This window comes from Eleutherodactylus coqui, chromosome 6 (assembly GCF_035609145.1).
Source record: "Eleutherodactylus coqui strain aEleCoq1 chromosome 6, aEleCoq1.hap1, whole genome shotgun sequence".
In the NCBI taxonomy this organism is placed as follows: domain Eukaryota; kingdom Metazoa; phylum Chordata; class Amphibia; order Anura; family Eleutherodactylidae; genus Eleutherodactylus; species Eleutherodactylus coqui.
In genome coordinates this window covers 193,306,138-193,326,021 of record NC_089842.1, presented here as the reverse complement: position 1 = coordinate 193,326,021, position 19,884 = coordinate 193,306,138, and the positions used below count along the sequence as shown (strand labels likewise).

Genomic DNA, 19,884 nt, shown 5'->3' with positions numbered 1-19,884 from the left:
ATTGACTAGTATATAAAGGGACTCTTCATAAATTGAAGACACACACAGACACACACGACGCGTTTCCCCACTAATAGGTGGTTCATCAGGAGCAAGGGGTATGCAAAACTGACTATTTGTGTTAGTGTATACAGTCTTGTAAAGACTACGTGATAGAAAAAGACCACTTGATGGTAAAAGAATTTTATCGACTACTGAAGGTTAGTAGATATATCACGTAAGGCGTAATATATTCACTATTATGCGCTAAATTTGCTTTCCCTCCGACATCATACACTTGGAGGTTGCTCACCTGCTGACCTGGTGGGACAGGAAGAGGCAGAATATAAAGGCACCTCCCCTCCAAACACCAGTGCTTTTCCTGTCCCTCCAGGACAGCAGCGGCAGAGCTGTCCTATGCCGGTGGTTCCAGGACTTACCGGTGAGCGACGGCATCTCTTCTGGCAGCCCCGATTGCCCCAGTGGGAAGTACCTCATCTGGGAGCTAACCAGGGACTGCGTGGGCCTGGGTCCAAGGACGGACTTTCCGGCACCACCGCGGTCGTCAACCAGGCGGCGACCGCTATCTCTGGGTCCCGGCTGTAGCGGGCGGAACACAAGGAGTGTGACGCCAGACGCTCCACAAGAGGGCGTGGCCTCGATGGAGCACACAAAGGGGGCGTGGCCTGGCGCGGCTTGGCGCCAGATTCAAAATTTAAAGCCCCTGCACCAGGAGAAGTCGGCTGGTGTTTTTTCTTTTCACGCTAGGAATCGATTCTAAGGACAGGAATGGATCCCACAAGCGCAGGATGGTCGGCCAAGAGAGGACCCAGAGAATCTCCAAACTGTAAGTGGTCCTGTGGGCCAACCTACAGACACCTGCACTACACTTCCCTTACTAATAGAGCTCTCCCTTGTCATGTACGACAGGGATACTCAAAAACCTAGGGAGGCTAGGAGCAGAAGTAAAAAGCGTCCAGTATGTTTACAAAACTTGACGACTCCTATTCTAAAACATTATGCGCTTCCTGCTCAGCGAAAATTCTGCAGGAAGAAAAATCTTCCCCCATGTCTGAAATCCAGTCAGTTGTCCGGGAAGAAACAGTCCTGCCTCTCGGACCTCTAACCAGGGCCCTTAGGGGCCACAAGAGGGTCTGCTCCGGCAGTGTTAGAGTCCGACTCTGACATGGCGGAAGAACTCGATCTTGAAGATCTTGGAAGTGTCGCAGGGGAAGAAAAAATATCTCGTTTTCGAAAAAACGCTAACAGAGAAACCTTGCACTGTGCAGGACGTCATGTTGCGAGTCAGCTTCCACAACGTAAATCTACATTCCCTGTAAACACCACACTTAAACCATTGATCCTTAATGATTGGAATTGTATGGATCAAGCTCTGTTAATTTCTAAAAGAATTTTAGGAGTGTCCTTTATTTGGAGACAATGAAGTGGCTATCCTTGAGGAGACGCCAAATGTTGACACTAAAAGCCATGGACAACAAAGTAGACGTGACCATGCGTAAGGCTTGGTCCACGTCCAGCTTCATTATAAAGCTAATACTGCGGCCACCTTGGTGGCTCGCTCCACGGCGGTTTGACTAGGTCAGCTTCTACGGTCTGCTTCGGATCCCGCGTGGCAGCCCTATCCAACACGAGCATCTCTTCTGCCAGCCCCGGTTGCCCCAGTGAGAAGTACCTCATCTGGGAGCTAACCGGAGACTGCGTGGGCCTGGGTCCAAGGACGGGCTTTCCGGCACCACTGCGGCCGTCATTCAGGGGTAAAGTAGTGGTCAAGAGACATAACCTCCAAAAATAAGTTGTGTACCCTACCCTTTCGGGGCAGCTAGTCATCAGACCCTGCAAAAAGCGCCTTAATTCCATGTCCCTCGTCTACAACATAAGTGGGGAATGGAAAGACCGGAGGAAGCGGTAAGGCTCTTACTGTTGTCCCTTAACCTGCATCTTCATGCCCGCAGAAGATTAGTTCACTTCTGCACTAGTTGGAGAAACATAGCTACTGACGGCGCCTACCACACGCTGGGAAACGATCCTAATGACAGGAATCGATCCCACAAGCGCAGGCCTGGTGACGGAGGGGGTACAAGATTTGAGCTAGAACCCCGCCCTCCAAATAGATTCATTTTAACCTCGGACTGTGTGGGCCTGGGTCCAAGTACGGGCTTCCGGTTCCACCGTGACCGTCATCCCGGCACCAACCCTAGAGCAGGCTCTACTTAAGGGTGAACAAATCGTGCTGGATATTGGTGCAGTTATCCCCATCCCTAAGACGGAATGGGGGAAAGGGTTTTACTCCCCTCTTTCTGGTTCCCAACCAGATGGCTCCCACCGATGGAGACGATCAGAACCGCAACCCCCCTGATTGGTAGGGATAACGTTATGGCTACGATTGACAAAGGATGAGTATTATCACATCCCCAGTTATGTCAACTCGCAAAAAGTTCCTAAATTTGCGCTGAGAATGGCGCCTTCCCTTTGGAATCTCCTCTGCTTCACGGATCTTTTCCAAAGGGGTGATTAAAATGGTAGCCTTTCTGCACAATCGCAGGATTATCATCCCCCATCTGAAAGGGGGCATAGCTCAGTAGATGGTTCCCTGCTGGTGGCAAATCCCCTCACTATTCTGAGGTCACACTGGGGGTCCACGCTTCAGCTATCTAAGGGTCTGAGCTGGATCATTAATGATTTGAAATCCAACATGGATCCGGACACCAGTAAAAAATTCCTGGGAGTCATTTTGGATTTTCGTCTCCAATGTTCATCCCTTCCTCCTTTAAGGAAACAGCTCATTCTAGAGAATGTTCTGCTCTATATAAAAAAATCTACAGTTTCAATAAGAGGCGATGCGGATCCTGGGGCTAATGACTGCATGCATTGGAGTGGTTCCCTGGGCCCAGTTCCACAGCGGTGATCTCCAGACACTTATCCTCCAGAATGGGGACAAGTCAGTCCTCACTTGACAGGACAATCCCTATTTTCACTAGGGCTAGATCCTCACTCCGCTGGCGGTTGTCCTCAGACCTTTTAATGGGGACCCCGCGATAACTTATGCCAGCGCAAAAGGGTGAGGGGTCACCTTTGAAGGTGGCCATATACAGGGTACATAGGACCCTCATGAGAGATCCAGGTTATCTAACGTTAGAGAACGTAATGAGGTTTGGGAAACCTGACGTAGCCTGCAAACCGTTTAGGGATGAAGCATGTGAGGATTTTTTCCGATAACATGATGGCAGTGCCACTCATTCGCCACCAGGGTACCACCAGGAATCCTCTACTTCAGCATTTGGCAGGAAGGTTCCTTCAATGGGCGGAACTCACAACTAAGTCACTGTCGGCCTTCCGTATAAAAGGAGCCGAGAATTCAGTCGCAGATTTTCTAAGCAGGAAGAAAGTGGACGCAGGAGAGTGGGGACTCCATCCCGAAGTGTCTAGCCTACTCGGGACAAATGGGGGGTACCCGAAATAGTTTTGTTTGCGTGAAGCGCAAATACCAATTGTCGTCTTCTCTTTTCCCGAGACTCGGAGAAACAAGCCTTAGGCATGGGCGCCCCCTCTCACCCCTGGGTTTGGGACTTGGCTTACGCTTTTCCCCCCCTTTACCCCCGATTCCGCTACTCCTAAGAAAATTACTGCGGCCAAGGCTGTCAGTAACGTTAGTAGCGCCTTATTGGCCCAAAAGACCTTGGTTTCCTCTCCTGAGATCTGTCAGTGGGAGAGCCTCTCCATCTTCCGTCAAGACTGGACCTATTGCTGCAAGGTCCTGTCCTCTCTACCCGGAGGTTCACAAGTTCAGGCTTAGAGTCTGGATCTTTAACGGGTAAAATTCTTAGGAAAGGGTCGATCATCTAATAGGGTTTCCACTAATTGCGAGAGCCTTATGCCCTCGATGGAAAAGATTTATTCCAAAGTCGGGAAAAAAATTCTCAGACTAGATGGGTCAGGACATCCAATCAGACATTCGTAAAAAAATTTTAAGTTTTGTCCAGGCAGGCCCGGATAAAGGGTTGAGTCCAGATTACCTCAAAGCCCAAGTAGTGGCTTTGAGGGCATTCTTTGATCTCGTGCTTGCTAAGCACAAGGGGATCAGGAAATTTCCTAGAAGGGCGAGTAGACTGCATCGATTCATAAGGCTGATGGGGCTCCCCCTGGGATCTGACTATAGTCCTTCAGGCCTTCTGCGATTTTCCCCCATTTGAACCTATTAGAAACCTATCCATCGCTTTGCTGACGTACAAGGTAGCCCACCTTGTGGCAGTTATGTCGGCTATGTGCGTGGGTAAAATTCAGGTCCTTTCGCAAAGGGCCCCATATAGGACTATGCACCCTGATGAGATCGTATTCTCCTTAGACCCTTTCCTCCAACCCAAAGTCTTGTCAGACTTCCACAGAGGCCAGCCAATAGTCATTCCAGCCTTTGTCTAAAATTTAAAAACGAAAAGGAGCAGAGACTCCATAATCTTGACGTTAAAAGAGCCGCATTAGCGTACCTTGAGGCAACGGAAAGTTGCAGAAAGACTGACAAACTTTCGTTCAATTTCAGGGGCAGGCCAAAGGGAAGGCTACTTCTAGAGATTCTATAGCCATGTGGCTCAGAAGAGCCATCCAGGAGGCTTACAAGGCCAGGGGCATTCTTCCCCCAGAAGGTTTGAAAGCCCACTTTACTCAGGCGGTGGCATTTTCCTGGGCAGAAAGAGCACACGCCTCAATCGAACAGATTTGTAACGCAGCCACGTGGACTTCTAGTCATACGTTTATTAAACCTTATAGGCTGGACATTAAAATCTAGTGAGGATGCAACCTTTGGGAGGAAGGTGCTTCAAGCAGTAATCCCTCCCTAAAAAATCCCATGCCAGTTATTTGGTATTTCTCCAGGTGTATGCTGTCATGATGTCGGAGGGAAAACGGGAATTTTTCTTACCGATAATTCCCTTTCTTGAAGGCATCATGACAGCATACGGGCTTTCCCCCCCCTACCGACACGGTTACCCTTGTTTGTCTAACACATGAGGTAATGTGTATGCTTATGATTTCTTTGTCTCAGGTGTGTGGTGCCAATAAAACACCTTCTGGTTAAGTATACTGTCACTGTGGTTATTTGGAATGCACTGGTGTTTGGTGGAGGGGAGGTGCCTTTTATGTTCTGCCTCTTCCTGTCCCACCAGGTCAGCAGGTGAGCAACCTCCAAGTGTATGCTGTCATGATGTCGGAGGGAAAGCAAATTTAGCGCATAATAGTGAATATATTACGCCTTACGTGATATATCTACTAACCTTAAGTAGTCGATAAAATTCTTTTACCATCATCAAGTGGTCTTTTTCTATCACGTAGTCTTTACAAGACTGTATACACTAACACAAATAGTCAGTTTTGCATACCCCTTGCTCCTGATGAACCACCTATTAGTGGGGAAACGCGTCGAGCCTGAACCCATGAGTAAGTAAGTATGTATATATATATATATATATATATATATATATATATATATATATATAAATAAAACTTTTGGAATTATAGTCCTGGGAAATTAATGACTTGACAATGTACCTTTAATAACACTGGGACTCAACCTCTCTTCAATTTATGAAGAGTCCCTTTATATACTAGTCAATTTGAGTATACCAACTGACCTATTGTTGATTGTATACACCATTTACAATCATCATACGGCTATCCAGTCATATTCTATTATCTGGATGCCTGGTAGTCTCGTGATTAAATATTAGAGACTTGTTGTATGGAAAGGATATTGCAGTATCCTTTTGCCTTTATGTTCTGTGTGTATAAATTAGCCCGTATATGTTTTTAAAGGATCTTAATAAAGAATTATTTTAGTCTATATCTGTGAAGGGCGAAACTGAAATCCTTGTGGACTGCTGAGTATGTGAAGCTGCAGGACACTTATCTGATGAGGTTTGATGTCTCCGGAGGATCAGAGAGGAGTTCTAGCAGCAAATTGGACTTTGTTGCACTGAGACTCATCTGCTGTGCAGCCCAATCTGTATGAAAGTTCAAGCTTCTGCTAGAAGCTCTTCTACTGATCCCCCGGAGACTGCCTCCACTGACAGTTAAAGACTATTCAGTTCAGCTATATAAGGGAGAGTTCACAGTACACTCTGATTAATTTAAATGATTCAGTCACAGGTGCAGAACACAGCGCCGTGACAGAACCCCAAATGGTAGCAAAGAGAACCTTTGTTATTAAATGTAACCATTACTTGGATGCCCATATTACAAGGGTTCCACTCGTTTCCGTTTTATTTGGAGCACAGAAAGCTGAGTCAACCAAGTTATTCTCTACTCCAAATAAACAAAGAAAACTGAAACCTTGTTAAAAATAAAAATAAAAAAAAAGCGGCCAAAGGAATGCCTAATTCACAATAGAAGGGAATGGTTCCTTTTGTTAAGTTTGGCGATTCAGCACAGTGCTGTTTTCTGCCCGTGACGGAACCCCCTGATGTTAATCAGTGTGCTGTGTAAACACTCCCTAAAGTTGCATTTCCACTTTGCATTTGTAGCCCATTTAACACATTTTCACTGCATATTGATATACAAAAACAGTGCAATATTACATGCGTTTTACTGTGAAACGCTGCAGTTTTCAGCAGATTGGCTTCTACTGGGTAAATGATGTGCTTCACCTGTCGAAGGCGACTGGCTGTAAACAATCACAAAAATCACAGCATTTCATTGTAAAACGTATGCAGTTATCAGACAGTGTATTTGATGCACAAGTGCACAAAACTCATGTGAGAATATCGCTTGTGTGATAGTATTGAAGTATCAGTGTATTCTGCATGCAATCAGATGATCACTGGTTCAAGCGCATCAGAAAGCTCCATTGACTGAGAAATACGATTGTGGGGAGTGTCAAAAAGCTGGCAACAAAGCTTTTTTTCCCCCCAGTACACACATTAATTGGCATCACTGTAATCAGACTAAAGGTCCATTTAGATAGGACGAATGTTGGGCAAATGATGCCCAACACTCGCTCCTGTGCTGTTGCATGGGAGCCAGTATTGCTGGTTCGCTTACAGAACCAGCAGGGGAACAGGAAGGCTGCAGGAGATTTCTCTACTCACACTCCCCCACCCCTCTCCATTGACTTAATATAGCGGACGTTCAGTACTGAACAGCTGCTATTTACACTGAACGATCAGATCAGCTCATTGATTGTTTATGCAGCATAAACGATGGCTGATGAGCTGAACAATCGTTTAGTGTAAATAGCGGATGTTTAGTATTGAACAGCCGCAATGTTAAATCAATGGAAAGGGGCGGAGGAGCGCGAGAGAAATCTCCAGCCTCCCCGCTGTGAGCCAGCGATACTTGCTCCTGTGCAACAGCATGGGAGCTAGTACCGTATGTGCGGGGACAAATGTCCGGCATATAGTTTGCCTGACAGTCTAGTTTAAATGGATGACAACCCAAAAATAAAGACTACCTGTTTTTTTCTGCACCTGACAAATTAACCCCCCCCCCCCCCCCTACATAGCAAGATTGTGTTTTATTTCCATATCCCCACTGAAGAAATTTTAAAGTTCCCCCAAAAGGGTAAGAAAGGCTTTAAAAGGTTATCCAATGAAGACTAACCATAAGCAAACGAATTAGGCTGGGTTCACACAGTGCAGATTTGCAGCGGTTTTGCCGCTGATTGCCGTTGCATATCCACACTGCGGCAAAACTGCTGTGTTTGCAGTGCAATGCAGCACAAATTAGTTTTGCCAAAAAGCTGTTCCGTGCGGATTTTTTCTGCACAGCCACAGTGCGGAAATGCAACTGCGGCGCGGTTTTCAAAGATGCAGCATGTCCATTGCACAGTCTTTTCCGCAGCGCTTTTTTGTCCATAGACCTCTATGGATGCAGCAAAATCCGTGGCAAAATGGAAAAAAGCGCTGCGGAAAAAAGAGCTTGCTGATTTTTTCGCACGAAAATCTGCAGAAAAATCCGCAAGCCAAAATTAACCTCTGAAGTGGTTTTGCCGCAGAAGCAGTTCTTCTGCGGCAAAACCGCAATGGAAAAATCGCGACAAATCCGCCCTGTGTGAACCCTGCCTTAGTGTTCAATTGTTGTCTATTTACACTGAACTTTGTGTTTACTTTTGATCATTTTACATGGAACAATTAAGCTATTTTTTGATTGATAAAGGGCCTTTAGACAGATATTCCAGGACTAATGTTATTCCAGCTGTGTCCACCTCAGAAATTGTTCCACCTGCTCAGTCCTGCTTCCCTTTCTGCTCTACTGGGTATGTGGAGGGATTCCCAATGTGCTGAACACCTACTTCTGAAGTTGCTGAGCCTTCTCATGTTAGAAAAGATGCTGTGTAATTACATTAAAGGGGTTGTCCCGCGCCGAAACGGGTTTTTTTTTTTCCACCCCCCCCCCCCCCCCCCCCCCCGTTCGGCGCGAGACAACCCCGATGCAGGGAAGTAAAGAAAGTTTACCGGAGCGCTTACCTTAATCCCCGCGCTCCGGTGACTTCAATACTTACCGCTGAAGATGGCCGCCGGGATCCTCTGTCTTCGTGGACCGCAGCTCTTCTGTGCGGTCCACTGCCGATTCCAGCCTCCTGATTGGCTGGAATCGGCACGTGACGGGGCGGAGCTACACGGAGCCGCTCTCTGGCACGAGCGGCTCCATAGAAGACTGCTGAAGACCCGGACTGCGCAAGCGCGGCTAATTTGGCCATCGGAGGCCAAAAATTAGTCGGCACCATGGAGACGAGGACGCTAGCAACGGAGCAGGTAAGTAAAAAACTTTTTATAACTTCTGTATGGCTCATAATTAATGCACAATGTATATTACAAAGTGCATTATTATGGCCATACAGAAGTGTATAGACCCACTTGCTGCCTCATGACAACCCCTTTAATGCTGTGTCATTACATTACCACTGTGTCACCCTCGTCAGAAGAGATGCTAAGCAAGTAGTAAGATGACAGAATTAATGTAATTGCTTGAAATCTGTTCTGACATTAGAGAAGACGCAGCAACTTCAGAAATAGCCACTTACCACATCAGTTGTATTAGTAACTCCCCTTACCCTCCCCATAGTGGTCCCAGAGATGCTGCCCATCCAGAGAACAATAGCAACTCTACTGGCCTCTGGTTGGGCAGCATTCCTAGAAACTTTACTCACCCGCTTGCAGCTCTGGTCTGGTGGGAGCAGCTGGGGCAAATAGAGGCAGTGCCCTCTGGAATACATCAGGATCAGTGTAGAAGCACGGCTCCGACCCATATAGTGGTTGGCGCTCATAATTGCAAACAGTTCCCATTGATTTCAACGACAGCGGTGCCTGCAGGTACGAGCAGTGGCTGCTACACAGGTGTCAGCAGCAGCTTCCACTCTGACCCCAATGTATCCTGGTGGGTGCAATCTGGATAACCTTTTTTAAGATAGGCCAGTGGGCCACATAAATTGCAGCAGGCCAGATTTGGCCCGCAGGCCTTGTGTTTGACATCTGTGCTCTACATACCTCCATGATGCAAGACTGAGCAGGTGTGACAACCTGTCAACAGTTACTGAGGTGGACACAGAATAGAGGCAGCCAGCGGTGTTATTCTAACACTAGTCCTGCAATTTCTGGGGGTTGAACATTTTTGTATTTACTTATTTAAAAAGAATATTTTGAGTTCATGGGCTAGATTTAATGATTAAACAGTATTTTTCATGTGACAACCCCGCTAAAGATCAAACCGCTTTATTTATAAAAAGAGCTTTAACCCTTTCCAATCCAATTTTTGTCCTGGTTTTCCTAGGGGGCTTACTGTTATTCTGCCATTATACAACAGCGCTATATGCTGGCTACAGCCAGTACTGCATGAGGTGACACATTGGATAGGCTCTGACATCAGAGAGGCTGGCAATATACAGTAAGAGAAGCCTGACGGACGTCTTCAAATATCGGAGCTGTACAGCCCTAAATCGTAATGTCTTCAGACGTCAGACAGTGGATTGGAAAGGGTTAACAGATTCATGGAGTCAGATGTAATCTGGGTTTAAGGATAATAAACATTAGTGACTTGCCTTAATGTTCCATTCTCTCCCTTATCGAGGCTGGTGAACCGGCTGTACAACCGTGTTATCTGGCTGTGTGAAACTAGGAGGAAAAAAAAAAAAAAAAAGTTGTATATCATTATAAAAGACAGTTTTCACAGTTCTCCATCACAGCAGGACTTGTGCGCTCATAAATGGCCATATAGAGCAGGGCTATAGTAGCAGTTATTCCATCCTTACCTTCTGTTCATAACCCAATATTGCAGCTCACTGTACTTCTACCCTCTTAACCCAGAAGAAAGCATTATTACAAACTCCAGAGCTCAGCTATTCCAGTAATACAGAGACGTTATGTACGAAGCCAGATATTTTACAACCTTTAAAGCATGTGGTCCCCCTACGCGTCACTGCCATTATCAGCACTTTTACACCTTCAGCAGATTCTTCAGTTAATTACACAGCAGAAATTTAGTTGTTGAACTCCGGTAAATGTCAAGTGCATAAGCATCTAATCTCACTGGCAAAGAATCAAAGCCATTATCATGCACAATTAAGTAGCATACACCATCACTGAAACCACTAGCCAAGCTTTTATTGCTACCAGAGGAGGGAGGGGTTCACGTTTACAGGCCAAGGCCAAGTTTGTGGTGTGAAAAAAGTGCCTATACACCTTGGTATTCCGGGGCTTTTGCCATCCTCAGGCTAGGTCAGCAGTGGATTGGTGGGGGTCTGCTACACGTGATCCCCAATGATCCTCAGGCCTGCTCTGCTGCAGGTTCAGCAGAGCCAGAAGTCCACATTGGTGGTCAGAGCTAGAAATGTAATAGGCAGCTTTGCAGTGGGGGAGATGCCTTCCATTACACTACTGGTTCTGACCACAACAAAAAAAAAAAAAAAAAAAAAAAAAAAAAGGGAAACACTATGGTGTCTAACCTTAAAGGGGTGGTCCAAGTTATATTTGGCCATTAAAAGTCCATTAGTGGCTGCAGGCCGATTTTCTGCAGCAAAATCTGGACGGAATTTCCATGGCAAATCGACTGTGAACCCAGCCTCATTTTGCCACTCAAAGGTGGTGCAAATTAAATTTTTTAACTTTTTGTGAAGTGGTTGAAAATTGACTCCTGTGCAATTATACTGTCCAGAAATATGGCCGACCGACTATAGCATCCCCAAGGGTATAATTCGTTAGTGACTTTTTGGCACAAGGACTATCTGGCTCCCGGCACTTGTTCAGCCCTGGTGGGCTGGTGATAAATACTGAAATGCACCAACGGATTTGCACTTTGTTGGCATTACACAATGAAAGACGACAAATGGTATTGACTATTTTGAGAGATACAGGGTGTGCTATTTGACAACACCAGGTTATACTGGAACATGAAAGAGGCAGAAAAATGTCAACAGATCAGTCACAGAAAGCCACACCCTTATACCAACACAGATAGTGGCAGAATTACCCCAGCAAACTAGCATAATTGCAGTAATCAATCTCTATAGGCGTCTCCAGTAGAATAATCCTTTAATCCAGGCAAATTACAATCGAGCGAGCAGGCGTATGTCATATTGATATAGCACCATTATATCCTGCCATGGGGGAGGAAGCAGCACAGAGAAACAAACTAGACAAAAAGTTTCAGTGTTTGTTGTAGTGTTAGGAAACTAGAAACTAAAAAAGGACCCTGTAAAGATTAGAGAGATTACGCACCTCAGATTACCAGTAAGTGCTCTGAATTTTACCTGACCTTGACTATATTTACACAGTCATCAGGGGAGGAAGTGTTACCAATCTTTACAGACACCTGGACCGCACACCAACAATTGCACAAACACAATAGACATTTTCATTAAGGGTGGAGTCACACGTGGCGTAATTTCCACAGTGGGGAAAAATAGTTGATTTCAATGAGGGTTTAAAAAAAAAGGTTTGTTTTTTTGGTTTTGTTTTGTTTTTTTTTAAACCCTCATTGAAATCAACGGTGGTAAAAACAGAACCGATTAGTTCTGTTTCTGCTTCAAAAATAAGGTGGAAACCCTGAACGGAGGCCAAGCGCTAGTGTGATTGAGCCTCAATACAGATAAAACAAGTCCTTACATATAAAAAGTTAAAGACCTGCATGTACCTGTAAATCACTTTCCACATAGAGTACAGAAACTTCTCCAGGGTACATTCCTACACAGCTGATTAGAAAAATATGGAGCCACCCTCACCTGATGTCCTAAGGAGCAGCACTATACTGAAAAGAGGCGCTAGTAGCTTAGATTGATTTGTTGTTTTACTACTACTAAAAAGGTGTAATGTTTGCCACCGTGATTGGACGATTTTATCTTTCTTTGTTCTATCTATACCATTAATATAGCCAACATTGGGCCAGCCCCTCAGAAAGAGCACAGTGAGGACCTTCAGACAGTTCATGTCTCTTGTTCTTTCTTCGGAGATGATTGTTAATTAATTTGGTCACTTGAGAGAGCTTATCTGCAGTAAAGCTACTGGGATCTAAGAAATTTAAAAGGAGTATTCCAACACCAGCATAACAGTATCACTTGCCTACAGCGTCATTTGAGCATTACAGAATATGGTGCGGATTTCACCCTATGCAGTGCATAGATTTACATCTACAGTGAAAATGCATAGAAAGAATAAATATGCTACAGAATTTCAAAATCCACACTGAAGTTTAATTCGCAGTAATTTTCCACAACATGCGGGTGAGATTTGTTACAATTCTCATCTACTTTGCTGGTATAGAGTTAGAGGGGGCGGGAAAAAAACAAAAAAATTTGACATGTGAGAGTAGCTTTAACCCCTTAATGTTCCACGACACAGTTAAAGGGGTTGTCCCGCAGAAGCAAGTGCAGTTATGCACTTCTGTATGGCCATATTAATGCACTTTGTAATATACATCGTGCATTAAATATTGGCCATACAGAAGTTACACACTTACCCCCTCCGGTGCTGGCGTCCCCATGGCAACTACCAAACTTCTCCTCTGGTCGCTGCAACAGTCGCGCTTGCGCAGAGAGGAATCCTGGCTCCTCACCCTTCTCAGCATCATCGTGTAGCTCCGCCCCCATCACGTGGTGCTGATCAGCCAATAAGGGGGCTGTAATCAGCAGTGGAGCTCAGACTGGAGGAGAAGACCGGCGGCGCACCATGGGAGAAGACCGGCGGCGCACCATGGGAGAAGACCGGCGGCGCACCATGGGAGAAGACCGGCGGCGCACCATGGGAGAAGACCGGCGGCGCACCATGGGAGAAGACCGGCGGCGCACCATGGGAGAAGACCGGCGGCGCACCATGGGAGAAGACCGGCGGCGCACCATGGGAGAAGACCGGCGGCGCACCATGGGAGAAGACCGGCGGCGCACCATGGGAGAAGACCGGCGGCGCACCATGGGAGAAGACCGGCGGCGCACCATGGGAGAAGACCGGCGGCGCACCATGGGAGAAGACCGGCGGCGCACCATGGGAGAAGACCGGCGGCGCACCATGGGAGAAGACCGGCGGCGCACCATGGGAGAAGACCGGCGGCGCACCATGGGAGAAGACCGGCGGCGCACCATGGGAGAAGACCGGCGGCGCACCATGGGAGAAGACCGGCGGCGCACCATGGGAGAAGACCGGCGGCGCACCATGGGAGAAGACCGGCGGCGCACCATGGGAGAAGACCGGCGGCGCACCATGGGAGAAGACCGGCGGCGCACCATGGGAGAAGACCGGCGGCGCACCATGGGAGAAGACCGGCGGCGCACCATGGGAGAAGACCGGCGGCGCACCATGGGAGAAGACCGGCGGCGCACCATGGGAGAAGACCGGCGGCGCACCATGGGAGAAGACCGGCGGCGCACCATGGGAGAAGACCGGCGGCGCACCATGGGAGAAGACCGGCGGCGCACCATGGGAGAAGACCGGCGGCGCACCATGGGAGAAGACCGGCGGCGCACCATGGGAGAAGACCGGCGGCGCACCATGGGAGAAGACCGGCGGCGCACCATGGGAGAAGACCGGCGGCGCACCATGGGAGAAGACCGGCGGCGCACCATGGGAGAAGACCGGCGGCGCACCATGGGAGAAGACCGGCGGCGCACCATGGGAGAAGACCGGCGGCGCACCATGGGAGAAGACCGGCGGCGCACCATGGGAGAAGACCGGCGGCGCACCATGGGAGAAGACCGGCGGCGCACCATGGGAGAAGACCGGCGGCGCACCATGGGAGAAGACCGGCGGCGCACCATGGGAGAAGACCGGCGGCGCACCATGGGAGAAGACCGGCGGCGCACCATGGGAGAAGACCGGCGGCGCACCATGGGAGAAGACCGGCGGCGCACCATGGGAGAAGACCTTTATAACTTCATGAAACAGCTTCATGGTGAGTAGAAACGCTCTAAAAAACCAATTTACATGGGTAGTTTGTGATGCTTGCTTAACATGGGGGACTGGGGTGTGAAAATTTTTTCGTTTTGGCCGCGGGACAACCCCTTTAAGTCATGCAAGTCCAGGTTTGTATGGAGGGGAATCGGGCATAGATCCCACTCCATACATTGTGGGTGACAGCTGTTTCTTAGGGTGCATTTACACTGCACAGATGATCGCTTAAAATATGGCTTTTGAGCGATAATTTTGCATAAACTACTACTCAGCACTAATGCCTATTAGGCCTCGTTCACATGGGCGACAGTCACGTGATTTTGTAGCATTGCTACAAATTGCATGTATGAGAAACCTATGCTTTCCTATGGGTTACTTCACACATGCGATATTTTGTAGTATGTGACAACCCAACACAAAAACCTTGCGGGTCTGGTGATATGCCCGCAACTCGTGAAGTTTTGTAGCCCATATTTCCCTTTGGAGCCTTCCTCTGTTACGTCGCACAAAAATGTCATTTTCGTGCAGTGCAACTTTTGAGAGTAGGAAATCCGACGGTCAAAGCTATAACCTAAACCCTTGCTGCAGAACAAAAATAAGGTACATATACATCACCTTACAAGCACTCTGACGCCACAGCAGCTTCTCCCCGGGTCTCTCCATAATCTTTTGGCCATAGATTGAAAAAAAAAAAAAAAAAATCACCGTCTTCTGGAAGCGCTGGCTGCAATTGGCTGACACTTAGCCAGTCACAGCCAGTGCTTGATGAACCAATCACAGCCAGTGTTTTTTTTTTTGGTCTTCTCCCATGGTGCACCGTGGGCTCTGTGCGTTCCATTGCCGATTCCAGCCTCCTGATTGGCTGGAATCGGCACACGTGACGGGGCAGAGCTACGAGGAGCAGCTCTCCGGCACGAGCGGCCCCATTCAGAAGGGAGAAGACCGGACTGCGCAAGCGCGTCTAATCGGGCGATTAGACGCTGAAATTAGACGGCTCCATGGAGACGAGGACGTTAGCAACGGAACAGGTAAGTGAATAACTTCTGTATGGCTCATAATTAATGCACGATGTACATTACAAAGTGCATTAATATGGCCATACAGAAGTGCTGAACCCCACTTGCTTTCGCGGGACAACCCCTTTAATATGAGCCAGAATAGGACACTGCATTTTTTTCAAATGCCTGTAAAAACACATCTGAATGGCCTGCTGTAAGTCGATAGGCTTTTAGGACTGCCTATTAGGTGCATGAAAAATATATGCGCAATATGCAGCCCCCATACACCTGTGTGAGTGCGCCCTGAGCCTAGTGGAGTTTGATGACAGCTCGATGGGATCTGCTGATGATCCAATGTTAGATCCCACCAAGCTTGTCTGAGCCGAGAACAAGTACTAAATGTCTACAGCTTATCCAAGTTAGAGAAACTTTTGTTAACCTACAGAGAAGCCTAGCAAAAAGGCTTGGAGGAGGGAAAAAATTATATATAATCACACATCTGGTCACAGTAAAAGGACCATTTACACCAAACGATGTATTGTTTGAACAAGTGATCAATGTCAGAGTTCGCTCCTTCGGCTTGTTTATACAGGAGACACATCATTGGCTCGAGTTCAAACGGAAACCGTTCAGTCGTTCACATTCGCTGTATAAGGGCTCCATCACACTGGCAAGAAAATCTTGCAATGAGAGTGAGTAAAGACATGTGATAATGAAACCAGTGATTTTCAAGGCTTTCATTCTCATTTGCGAGGTTTTCACTCCTGCGATGTGGAGTGAAAGAAAAAACATTTTGCAGTATGTCCTTTTTGCGATATCACCCGTTGTCCTTAACGGCGGCAGCCCCATTGAGAACAATGGTAGAACATCGTGATCCCCTGCTGGAGCTGTGACAGTGTCAGGGGATTCCTTCATCCCTGCAGGGAGTTCCCTCATCACTGAACACTAACAGCCGCCATGGGGGATTCTTTCACCCCGTTGGGATGCAAAGCTGTTCCCATGTGAAAACACCTGGCATCCACTGGTTTTCATAAAGATTGTGACAGCGATATCAATTGCTCTCGCCAGTGTGCAGGAGCCCTAAGTGGGTCAAAACAACCAGATGATCGGTATTTAAATTGAACGAGACAACCATGGTTTTCTGCAGGTATAAAAATAAAATGAACGATTCTCGGTCACTGGTTGCATTTCCACTGAATGATTATTGGTCACTTTTGCTGGTTTGAACAATTTAAATTTTTTAGTATTTTTTTAAAAACAATAGTTCTGTGTAAAAGGGCTTGAAGAGTACAACAAACCAACCAAACCACATTTCTCCTGCAAATTCCATGTGTAAAACCACCATAAAGGTGCATTCAACAGTCAGTGATTTATTGCAGGTTTTGGTGCAGCTCTGCAGCAAATGGGAAGTATGAAACCTGCACCGGAGTAAGGCCGCTCTCATACGAGCGGTAGTAGAAACGCAGCGCTGCTTCCTACAGCGTTCAGGCCAGTTTCATACGGGCAATCGAGATACCGCAGCAATATTACAATTTTGCTCAGGAGATATCAGAGCACGTTTTCTTGCACACATCGCTGTTGCTTATAGTTTTCTCTTGTGGAGGACAACAGAACTTTTGAGGCTGGGTTCACACGGGGCAGATTTGCCGCGGAAATTTTGTGCGGAAATCTGCATGCGGCTGCTGATCCCAGGATTAGCCAGCCACATGGAAGAGATTTCTCAGAAATCTCATCCACATGGGACAGCAAATGCGCTGCGACGCGGATTTGCTGACCGCAGCATGTTTTTTTCCCCCCACTGCGGCCGCGCTCTAAAACCGCCACGGGTTTTGAAGCAGCGGTTCTCCCAACGAAAATCTCACTGCGACCAAACCGCGGGATTTCAGTCAGGAATCCGCACCGTGTGGACCTAGCCTTAATGTTAAAAATGCATCGTACGAAAATCTCAAGTTCGTGCGATGCAATAAATTGAAGGCTCCATAGGGAAACATGGGGGGGGAGGGGAGTGGGGGGGGGGGGGCGCGCACGCAACAAAAAAAGCAGAAAGATGGAGCATGCCGTGATTTTTTTTTCTCAGTTAATTATGCATGAGTAAAGTTGTTGCAACTGTGAAGGAAACTATTGAAAAGCATGGGCTTCATAATTCTGCATTCTCACGCGCTCTCGTCCATGTGACACCAGCCTCAGTGTGAGCTTTCAGCGCAACAACGCAGGCAGAGAAAGCCACTGATGTCGCCACTTTCACTTTCCAGCCCGGTGACAGAGAACGCTGTGTTTTAAAACATAGTAGAGTGCTGTACGCAACGTTCTACCACATTTCTGAACGCATTGAAGACGCTCCCCATTCATTTCAAACTCCCTAAAATAGAGCAGACAGCGCTTAAAAAAAAAAAAAGCTGTAAACAAAAGCCTGTATGAGAGTGGCGACAAAATCTGCATCAAGCCAGCGATGTGTGAACTCACCCCAAGGCCACTTGCAGACGAGCAGATTTTTAGGCTGTATTTGCTTCACGTTTTGTGGACTACAACACGGAACTAACTGAAGTCTGTACATTGAGTCACATGGTTGTATATTTCATGACTTAAATACGCAGCATGCGACAATTTTGTCGGTTTCGCATCTCTTGGTATTATTTTATATTGGGTAGATACAGATCAGTATTTGCCCTATAGAGAAGAAAATTAATGACCACCTATATGGAGGCAAACCCTAATGAAACGCGACATACATCTGCAGGGTCGCAGGATGACGTGTTGGGCGCAGATGCCCCACAGCTTGTCCTAGTGATAATCCTCATTAGTGAATGGAGGCTGAGTGGACCAGTGATCATTCTGGCCGCCCGCCGTCATTGGCAACAATCAGGCAGCCTTTCATAAGTGACCAACCCCCTGTTTACATGGAACGAAGACACATTTGGAACTAACTAGATAAATTAGCCATTTAAAATGGGAGTGTGCGTACATTTGTCAGGCGCAAATGACCATATCCTGCAGGCAGAAAAAATAAATAAATAATTAAAAAAAAAGCTACAAAAGTTTGACAATACACCCGCAAAAAACAAACAAACAAAAAAAAAAACAAAAACAATCTCCTTCACTGCACAAGTCTGCAGCGCTTCAGCATGCATTCTCCATCACTGCGCCAAACTGCATACTGTTCACTACAGAGGAGCAGGGCTTGATCAGTGGTGCCCCAGTGATCTAACGCTGATCTCCAATACCCTGTGATGGTAAAAGTGGTAGTTCATTGGGAAGTCCCTCTATGGTGCCCCCTGCAGGTACCTGTACAGCACAGGCTGTACTCGCATCAGGTCACCTGCGCTGGAGTGGATAAGTGACACTGATGAGGTGTCCGGTGACAGGAGTACTACAACCCCCAGCAGGCAGCGGCCCGACCCCAATAACTGTACTACAAGTTCTTACAGCCGGTCTCCTTCTTGATCTCTTCTATCTCCTCGTCCCGCAGCAGTGTTGACGCCCGAGAGCCCATCCTGCCGCTTCCGGTCTCCCAGTGAACACAGCCGCGGAGCCCCCGGTATTTATACAGAGGCGAAGCCGGCGAGAGGGTTTAAGCACCAAACCACGCCCACAACACACAGAAAGCCCCGCCCGCAAAGTTGATACTGAAACGCTAGAAGACAGCTAGCACGGGGAGCATATATCTATATTCCACAGGACTTCTGCTCGATTCATAACCTGATTGGTTGTTTGAGTTGGCTGGTTCACAGTGATTGGTTGGTTGGGTTGGCTGGTTCACAGTGATTGGTTGTTTGTGTCGGCTGATTCACAGTGATTGGTTGTTTGCGTTGAATCGAGCAGAAGTGCTGTGGAATATAAATATATGCGCACTGGGGCGTGGCTAGGAGTACTTCCGGTGTTTTGGCGTCACGTGATCGCTTCTAGGTTATTTTCCGCCATCAGTGCTCTGGCTGGAGTCTTCTGTGATGAGATAGTTATACTGGGAGCGCCCTCTGCTGGCCACAATACTGCAGTGCTGGAAGAGCTGCTACATTATAGTGTATTCACACGGGCGAGAAAGTCGTGCGACTTCCGCCCGATAAATGATATGGACAGAACTGGTTTGTGAAAATAACACAACGATTTCCATGGCTTTGGTTACACGAGAGATTTTTCTCTCACAGTATGGCTACCTTCACACCGACCAGCATGATACTAGGCTGAGAAACTCTGCCTGATATCGCGCATGTCAACGTGCTTTTTACCTGCGGATGAGAGGCGGTATTCACGCATCACTTCTGTGAAATTGCGATCCTCGTGCGCTTGCCTTATCGGGAAATGTTACATGGGACTCGCGTGCACATTGTACGGCACGTCATGCGCTTGACTGTCCCATTGAAAACAGCAGGCGATGCGTTGGAACGTGAAAATTTAGGTCATGCAGTGATTTTTTACCTCACAGCATCGCTCGTGTACAACTCCGCTCTAATGGATAAAGTTTCATATTCGTGCGAGTTTTGTGCATCTTGCAATGCACAAAACTTGCGCGCGAATCACACTCCTGTGAATGT

The 19,884-nt window shown here is 47.3% G+C and overlaps 1 protein-coding gene across 1 annotated transcript in view; it reads right to left on the bottom strand.

Moving 5' to 3' along the window:
* The window catches only part of CHP1 (calcineurin like EF-hand protein 1), a 39,032-nt gene extending 20,093 nt beyond the window's left edge, over positions 1-18,939 (bottom strand). Inside the window, exons 1-2 of the mRNA XM_066608531.1 lie at positions 18,779-18,939; positions 10,022-10,094 (exon numbers count right to left, since the gene is read on the bottom strand). Coding sequence (XP_066464628.1) covers positions 10,022-10,094; positions 18,779-18,845 — 140 coding nt within the window. The 5' untranslated portion in view covers positions 18,846-18,939. The remainder of the gene's footprint in view (positions 1-10,021; positions 10,095-18,778) is intronic.
* Positions 18,940-19,884: the final 945 nt, after the last annotated feature.